This window comes from Crocuta crocuta, unplaced genomic scaffold (assembly GCF_008692635.1).
Source record: "Crocuta crocuta isolate KB4526 unplaced genomic scaffold, BGI_CrCroc_1.0 scaffold211, whole genome shotgun sequence".
Taxonomy (NCBI): domain Eukaryota; kingdom Metazoa; phylum Chordata; class Mammalia; order Carnivora; family Hyaenidae; genus Crocuta; species Crocuta crocuta.
Genome location: NW_027527939.1, coordinates 779030 through 788504, shown reverse-complemented (window position 1 = coordinate 788504; position 9475 = coordinate 779030). Strand labels below are relative to the sequence as shown.

General features: G+C 42.5%; 2 protein-coding genes across 2 annotated transcripts in view; both read left to right on the top strand.

Annotated features, from left to right (window-relative positions):
- GRIN3A (glutamate ionotropic receptor NMDA type subunit 3A) overlaps nucleotides 1-9475 on the top strand; it is a 164925-nt gene that overhangs the window by 139289 nt on the left and 16161 nt on the right. The window lies entirely within an intron of this gene.
- On the top strand, nucleotides 31-956 carry PPP3R2 (protein phosphatase 3 regulatory subunit B, beta). Its single transcript, XM_077752266.1, has one exon. It carries the CDS (start codon nucleotides 114-116, stop codon nucleotides 624-626), a length of 513 nt encoding a protein of 170 aa, XP_077608392.1. The 5' UTR covers nucleotides 31-113; the 3' UTR covers nucleotides 627-956.

Sequence of the window (9475 nt, the reverse complement as noted above, 5' to 3'; positions counted from 1 at the left end):
TCCCGCGCGCCCTCCACGCCTGCCCCCTGCCCCACCCGACACTCCCACCGCGCAACCGTCCTGCCTGTACCCGCCGCGCCCACCGCCCCTGTGGGCAGGTGCCCGCGTCCACGATGGGAAATGAAGCCAGTTACCCGACGGAGATGTGCTCCCACTTCAACCACGAAGAAATTAAAAGGCTGGGCAAGAGGTTTAAGAAGCTGGACCTGGACTGTTCGGGCTCTCTGAGCGTGGAGGAGTTCATGTCGCTGCCCGAGCTGCAGCAGAACCCGTTGGTGCAGCGAGTGATCGACATCTTCGACACCGACGGCAACGGAGAAGTGGACTTCGAGGAGTTCATCGTGGGGACCTCCCAGTTCAGCGTCCGAGGGGACGAGGAGCAGAAGCTGAGGTTTGCCTTCAGCGTCTATGACATGGATAAAGACGGCTACATTTCCAACGGGGAGCTCTTCCAGGTGCTGAAGATGATGGTGGGGAACAACCTGCAAGACTGGCAGTTACAGCAGCTCGTGGACAAAACCATCATCATCCTGGACAGGGACGGCGACGGGAGAATATCCTTCGAGGAATTCAGCGCGGTGGTTGGAAACCTGGAGGTCCACAAGAAGTTGGTGGTAATTGTGTGAGCCTTTTTTTTTTTAAGTGCACCACCCACCGACTCTCGCTTAACTCCTGTGTCTCTTTCAAGATCAGCTCCAGGCAGCCCAGCAGCTGTCTCTCTGACTTATTTGCCAGTGTTCCTCTTTGCCAAGCCACATCGCCTAACACGAACCTCATGACCAACTCCGTGTTATTAATTCTTCTCTCAGTGATTCAGGGTAACACTCTGCAGGAGCATGGTGGGGAAAGAAAAGCAAATGGCTTTATAAACGTGTTTTTCTTTGTTTTGACCCAGAAACCAAACTATAAAGAGTCCAGAAGAAGTTGAAAAATTCAAAAATAAGAAAATATACATATCTTTGCCTCTACGTCTCGTGCTTTTACAGAGGGGAGAAAATTGCACAATTTAAGTCAGGTGTTAGGTGAACTGACTTCATTTATCCGTTGTGTCCAGGTATCTTTTGACGGATTGTTAACTTCCCGTTGTGGCAACAGGAACAAATACATTTCTCTTGGCTGAGCAGCTTTTAAGCAGCTCTCTCGGGGCAGGGAAAGCCCATCTTTCCCTTTCGCAGGGTGCAGCCCGCTCCCCATCTTCATCCAGAACTCCCTGAGCATGTCTGGAGGGCTCCTCCTGCCTCATTGTTCCGGCTCCTGCCCCGGGACTGGTCTCAGGGCACTTGTAAGAAATACTAAGCCTGGACTGAGTGCCCAGCCCAGCTCTCAACCTCAGTGGTGGTCGGTCTTTCAGGATGGGCTACCCACCCCAGTATTAAGGTCAGTTAAGGTTCCTTCCAGACAGGGCAGGGACCTTCTCAGAAAGCTCTCACCTCCAAAACTCAGCCCCACCCACCACTCCCCAATTAAAGGGAAGGGGACGGATTCAGAGCCATTCTTCCTAAAAGGCAGAGGCAGTGAAGACCCCAGCTAGAGCGGGCTTCCCCTGGGACGCTGCAGTGGTGCTGGTGCTGCTCCCGGTCGCTCCTGAAGAGATGGCCGAACGCGTCCCTGCAGCAGGCAGGGGCCACTGCTGTCTGCACTAGCTAAGCTTAGCTTTCAACATCAGACCTGGGGCCCGGCAGGAAAAATGAGAGCTCTTGCATCTCAGGAAGACTTTCCGTTCCTCACACCCTAATAAATCTGCAGCCACAGGGCGTAGCAGAGCCTGTTCACGCTGGACCAGTTGTAGGCGTCTCTTCCTAGCTCTGTGTTCAGTGATGTTGTTTCGATAGCTTGAAATAGGCTGTGGTGGGACTAGTATATCACAGAAAGGTCCTCTGTTTGGAGAACCAGTGTACCAGTAAGTATACCACTGCCTGTACCCCCGACGTCACCAGCTCTCCACGGTCCCATTGACTGTCAGTTCTCAGAAAACAAGCTGTCCTTGGTCCCAGCATCTGCCACTTCACACCCATCTTCTTCCTCAGAGTAGACCACTCCCCCTGGTCTCAAAACACCAGGACAATGAAATGTACTCTCCCTACGCTGGACAAAACTCAGGTGATTTTGTTCAGGATGCAGAAGATCTGTTTGAAAGATATTATCATCCCTATATTTTGAAGAAGACAGTAGCTAGTTTTGAAAAAACAAAAGTAAGAAAAATAAGCCCACACATTTAGTTACTGTCAGGGCACCCATCTATCAAGGCTCCCATACTTTTTATTTAGGAGATTATGTAGGAACTACCAAAAAATAAAGGATTCTTTGTCCCTTTAATTCCTGTGCAGTCCTAATGTATTAATGATCAGTAAATGGTACCAACCCTGTAGTGTTATGAGTCATACCCCCATTGAAGGATAACATCATTCAAAGATTCAGACAACTCAGTTTGGAGTCATTCACACCTGGGTTTGCATGACAGTCACTTATTAGCTGTGTGAGCATGAGCAAGTTACTTAAACTCTCGGTGTCATTTCTCCTAATTAAAACAAGGATCCGTCCTATGGTTATTTTGAGGATTCAAAAAGATAAGACATGGCTGTCTCAGTAGACAGTACGGTTCTTGATCTAGGGGTTGTGAGTAGGTGTAGAGCCTACTAGAAAAATAAAAATAAAATATGTAAAGTCTCTAGAGCACAATGGGTTCATTCTAGTTCCTAGTAGAAGTAAGATGATGAAATGATATGAGTAAATTAATTGGCTATTCCAGAGATAAGAATAATAGTTTAAATTATTTATGTTCCTGACTAGTATAAAAATGTACTCATCAGAGAATTTGGAGCAAAATACATGTAAACTTAAAAGAGTAAATGATAAATGTCTAAATGCAGTAGCTCAGGATTATATGTATCCTTGAAAATACAATAATAAAGATTATTGTTCAAATATAAAAAAATTAGATCAATATATTGATCTAATATATATAAGGGAAACAGGAGATCTATTGGTTCTTTTTGAACCCTTACTTAGTACTCAGCTACACCACTCTAAAATTAACTGAACAGAGGCGCCTGGGTGGCTCAGTCGGCTAAGCGTCCAACTTCGGCTCAGGTCATGATCTCACGGTTCGTGGGTTCGAGCCCCGTGTTGGGCTCTGTGCTGACAGCTAGCTCAGAGCCTGGAGCCTGCTTCCGATTCTGTGTCTCCCTCTATCTCTGACCCTCCCCTGCTCACGCTGCCTCTCTCTCTCTCTCTCAGAAATTAAAACATTAAAATTTTTAAATAAATAAAATTAACTGAATTATTTGTGTAGTCCTAATCCAGAAGGGAAGCAATGTCATAGTCCTTCCTACCCTTTCATTTGCAGAGGGAACAGTAGACATTTTGATGAAGAAAGTTTAAAAGAAAGACCCTCATTTTGATAAAAAGATCAGGTCAGGTTGCCAGAAGTTCAAAGGAGGAGAGGAAGATGGATGGGTGGAGCACAGGGCATATTTAGGAGTGCAAGACTGTTCTGTATGATACGATAATGATGGGTATACGACATTGCCCATTTTGGGAAACTCCATAGAAGGCATGACCCCAAGAGTGGACCAGATGTAAATAACGCAGTTTAGTTAACAATAACATATCACGTTGGCTCATCATTTGAAACAAATAAGCCACTTGAAGAAGTTACTAAGTGAAACTGTGTAGGCAAGTAGGGATATATGTAAATTTTTATACTTTCTACAGGTTTTCATAAGCCTGCTCTTCAAATAAAGTCTATTAAAATGTTTTGGAAAAATTAAAGACGCTCATTCAAGCCCAACCTATTTAGCTTTGTGGAGGAAATTTTGCATGAGTAAAGCGAGCATGTGTAGTGCTAGCCAAGAAGAAGACCTCTCAGAGACATTATGTGCTCTGCAATGTGCACAGTAAAATACAGAAATTTTAAAATTATGACCAAGCATTTGAACCATGTTGAATTACATGTTTAAGTTTAACAAGAAGAGTAAAAATATTTCAGCTTCTGGAATGGCTAGAATTAACAAGCTAATTGCTCAATCAGGCTACTTAATGTATCTACCCAGGGCTTTATGGCAATGACCTTGAACCGAGCCTGTTTCTAGCTTCAGCAACTGGAAAGATCTGACTGTATGTGTGTTTGGTTGTATGGATATTCGGGAAAAAAGATCACGTTCATTTCCAAGTTATAATACTCTGATTTTTCTGTTAATTGCCGGTTGCCAACAAATCTAGTTCTGTACAACTTCTTGGGGGTGATAATGGTAGTTAACATTTATTGAACTCCTGTCCCAGGTATTGTTACGTTTGTTATATGATTTAATCATAAGCACACTGTGAAGTAGGTGCCATCGTTCAGTTTAGCAGATGATGCTGTAGAGAGATCTAGAGTCTTCTTCAAGTTCTCCCGGCTGGTGAGCGGCAAAGCAAGAACTTAAACCAGGCTTTCTGACCCCAAACACTGAGCTTTTTCTACCTCACCGCATTGCCACGTATTTTTTATAGTTCTTATATTTACCCACTTCAAATTATTTCTGATGTCTTATTAATGTAATCAAGCCTCAGTTTTCACAAAAGGAATGAACTGTTTCTCAAGGAGCAAGCAGCCCCCACCACTTTCATTCTGCGCATTGGGGAAAAAATAGTTAGGCAAGGCAGTCCTTTTTTTTTTTTTTTTTAGAAAGGATTTAAAATTTTTTTATTGTTTAATTTACATCCAAATTAGTTAGCACATGGTACAACGATGATTTCAAGAATAGATTCCTTAATGCCCCTTACCTATTTAGCCCATTCCCCCTCACACAACCCCTCCAGTAACCCTCTCTTTGTTCTCCATATTTAAGAGTCTCTTCTGTTTTGTCCCCCTCCCCTGTTTTTATATTATTTTTGCTTCCCTTCCCTTATGTTTATCTGTTTTGTATGTATCTTAAAGTCCTCATATGAGTGAAGTCATATGATATTTGTCTTTCTCTGACTAATTTCACTTAGCATAATACCCTCCAGTTCTATCCATGTAGTTGCAAATGGCAAGATTTCATCCTTTTTGACTGCCGAGTAACATCCCATTGCATATGCATACTCCACGTCTTCTTTATCCGTTCATCCATCGATGGATATTTGGGCTCTTTCCATACTTTGGCTATTGTCGATAGCACTGGAATAAACAATGGGGCACATGTGCCCCTTCGAAACAGCATTACCTGTATCTCTTGGATAAATACCTAGTAGTGCAATTGCTGGGTCATAGGGCAATTCTATTTTAAATTTTTTGAGGCATATCTGTACTGTTTTCCAGAGTGGCTGCAGCAGTTTACATTCCCAACAGCAGTGCAAAAGAGGTTCTCTTTCTCTGTATCCTCGCCAACATCTGTTGTTGCCTGAGTTGTTAATGGTAGCCATTCTGACAGGTGTGAGGTGGTGTCTCATTGTGGTTTTGATTTGTATTTCCCTGATAATGAGTGATGTTGAGCATTTTTTCATGTGTCTGTTCACCATCTGGATGTCATCTTTGGAGAAGTGTATATTCAGGCCTTTTGCCCGTTTCTTCCCTGGATTATTTGTTTTTGGCTGTTGAGTTTGATAAGTTATTTATATTTTTGGATACTAACTATCTGATATGTCATCTAGGCAAGGCAGTCTTAAGTCATCTTCCACTTTCATCTCATTTTGAAAAATAAGTGACACTATTTAGATTAAACCTATGATGGCAACCAATATGCTACAAGGCTGTAGAAATCGGTAACAATATGTTGTTAGGAATCCTATATTAATGGATTGTAGCTGCTTTCTACCATATGTTGTAATCCCAAACCACTAGACACCGTGTGTGTGTGTGTGTGTGTGTGTGTGTGTGTGTGTGAGAAACACAGGAGAAAGTAGGGCCCTAGCATTGTTGGTTTATCCTCTTACGTCTCCCATGCTTTAGAGGCATTCTCAGGGAAAACTCTCAGGAAATTTTGTTGTTGTTTAGTAACAAATTCTATTCTTCACTTATGCTATTGATTCTCTCTGTGATCATGTAGGAGGCCATTGGTACAGCTACTGTGTTTGGTCTATTTTGCATGCCTTGAAAAGGAAGAGGCTTGGGTGTTTTTAAGGACAAGGTGGCATCATAAAAGTCAGGCCACTAGACTGAGAATCAGAACTGGACCCCTCTCCTTTCATACTGGCTACTGTAGCTATCCCGAAGGCCGGTGACTGTGTGAAGAGCAGCAAATCATGTGTCAGCTTTAAAGGCATTAGCTGATTCACAGTGAAAAAACAGAACACTGAAGGGACACTAGCAGCCACAAAGCTGCATAGATCAAAGGATACAACCTGACAGCTCAGAGGCTTACTCGGACCCACTAGTGAATTTTTTTGTTGTTCCTTTTACATTATGTTTGTCCTCACAATTTTTTTTAATGTTTATTTATTTTGAGAGAGAGCAGGCATACATGTGAGAAGGAGGAAAGCAGAAAGAAAGGGAAAGAGAGAATCCCAAACAGGCTCCACATTGTTAGCACAGAGGCTGACACAGGGCTCGATTGCATGAACCATCAGATCATGACCTGAGCCGAAATCAAGACACTTGGACACTTAACTGACTGAGCCACCCATGCATCCCTGTCCTCACAATTTTTTTATTTACCAATATTTTTTAATGTTTTTTTTTATTTATTTCTAAGAGAGACAGCATGAGCAGGGAAGGGTCAGAGAGAGAGGGAGACACAGAATCTGAAACAGGCTCCAGGCTCTGAGCTAGCTGTCAGCACAGAGCCTGATGCGGGGCTTGAACCCATGAACCGTGAGATCATGACTGGAGCCAAAGTCAGATGCTTAGCCGACTGAGCCACCCAGGCGCCCCAATTTGCCACTATTTTTAAATTCTGAAAATTTTAAATGAAAACCAATAGTGTAGAGGGATGTGAGCCACCCCAAGATGAATGTGACCTTTCATTGGCTAAGGCAGCTCTGAAGCCAGGAGCTGAAATGGAGAGTCTCAACAAAGAGAAAATAACGTGTTCCACTCTTTAGTACAAAAACTCAAGATGGACTAGAGTGTTCGTTATTTTTCGAAAATAAAGCAACTGGTCATGAAACATTTATCCCAAGTGATACTCTTGTAACAATGGAAACAACAGAAGAATTTGTAATAGTCTAAATAAATGTAACCATATAAAATTTCAAACTTTCGTGTAATAAAACCTAACAAAACAAAGCTCACAGTAAAACTTAAAAATTAGAGAAACATAAATAACATGTTTGGAAAGAGGTTAATAGCTTTGTCCAGTAAAAAGCCTTGCCTTGTCTGAAATGCATAACTGGCAAAGGATATAAATATATGATTTATACAAAAGGAGATAGGAAAAACAAACATCAAAACATAGCCTCACTAAATAAATACAAATTAGAATGTTTAAAACAGGAAAAAATGATGAATTATGAAACAGGCTTGGGGCACCTCAGTGGCTCAGTCAGCTGAGGGTCCCACTTCAGCTCAGGTCATGATCTCACGGTCCGTGGGTTTGAGCCCTGCGTCGGGCTCTGTGCTGACAGCTCAGAACCTAGAGCTGCTTCGGATTCTGTCTCCCTCTTTCTGCCCCTCCTCCACTTTCTCTCTCTCTCTCTCTCTCTCAAAAATAAATAAACGTTCTTTAAAAAAAAAAAAAAAACAGGCTTGGCAAGGATGTGAGCAATCTGTGCATAGAAGCAGCCCTGGGAATAATTTTCTTCACATTTTGTGAGGGCCATTTCACACATTACAAGGCATCAAAATGGCTACGCTGTCTGACCTGTTAATCCCATTCACTGCAATATGTATCTCAGAGAATCAAAAACAATTTTTTAAATGCTATACACAAAATATTTTTGTGGCGGCAATATTTATCATATATATATCTATAATGAATAATATTAAAGAAAATCCAACAGTTGACAGTTTGAGATTAGTTAAGGTGATAAATAATAGGTGATAATATAGAGCCATAAAATTAATAAATAAAATGACTGTAAACTCACACATTTTTAGAAAATTGTGTTTTTTCAAAAAGCATGATTGTTATATATTTACATAACTCTGGAAAATACATATGTATGTGGTTCATATGCAGTTCAGAAGAGAAAATGAAGAATTGAAAGAAAGTATTTGTAGGGTCACCTGGCTGGGTCAGTTGGTAGACTCTGAGACTCTTGACCTTGGGTTTGTGAGTCTGAGCCCTGTGAGAAGGAAGGGAGATGATTCATTTTCAGAAATTCTAAATGAAAGCTGTGCTGTCAACGTATTGGAAATATATATGAAGCCCTCCCTCCCCCATAATGGAGTCCCAAACCCCTGGACACTTCACTTCCTGGTTCTTCTTCCCCTCTCCGTTTCACCAGGCTTATTTTCACAGGCTTTGCGATGGGCATGCACCAAAGAATAAAGGGAGGAGGGACTGAAAGTCTCTGCATCACCTCCGGGAATGTACGTTTGTTCCAGTCAGACTACTTGTTGCCTTACATGGACATGGGCGATGTCTGTGTAAGGCTATAACCTCTGTAGTACTCGGCCGATGAGGGTCCAGGGGAGGGACTTGCACACTAGGAGATAAATTGTCTGCTGTAACTGCCCCAAGTGTGCCTGCCCATCAGACACCCGCTCTTCCAAGAATTTTGATTAAAGCCTCGCTTCACTGTGCTCCTAGTGTCCATGTCCCTCCTTTGATTGGGTCAGTGGCTTATTTCTTACAAGCGCCATGTTGGGTGTAGAGATTGCTTAAAAATAAAAAAAAATTTTTTTATATTTATTTATTTGGGGAGAGCGCACGAGGGGGAGGGATAGAGATATGAGGGCAGAGGATCCAAAGTGGGCTCTGCACTCACAGGCTGACAGCAGCCAGCCCGACATGGAGCTCAAACTCACTAACTGAGAGATCATGACTTGCATGGAAGTCAGACACTCAACCAACTGAGTCACCCAGGGGCCCCTAAAATATTTTTTTAACTAAGTAAATATTTGTAACGGAAAAGGATTATGGTTAATCATCTCTAAGTTTTAGAAATATTTTTCTGAGTTGTTTTAATAATAAATTCAGATTTTCAAAAGACTGCACAATGGAGGTAATGTAGCAAATTAAGCACCAGGTCTGAGGCTGAAAAATGAAGGGACAGGGGCTTGGGAAATGCAAGGAACGGAGAGAGGGAGAATTTCCTCAGCAGCATGGGCAATGCCATGCTGACAAAGCTATTAAGCAGATTCCAGGTTTTAAAAGATGGGGGCAGGGACACCTGGGTGGCTCAGTCAGTTAAGCAGCTAACTTTGGTGCAGTTCATGATCTTGCAGTCTGTGGGTTCGAGCCACGCATCAGGCTCTGTGCTGACAGCTCAGAGCCTGGAGACTGCTTCAGATTCTATGTCTCCCTGTTTCTCTGCCTCCCCTGCTCACACAGTCTCTCTCTCCAAAACAAATAAACATTAAAAAAAATTTTTTTTAATAAGACAGAGGTGCCCCAGTCTCCAGGGCCTGAGA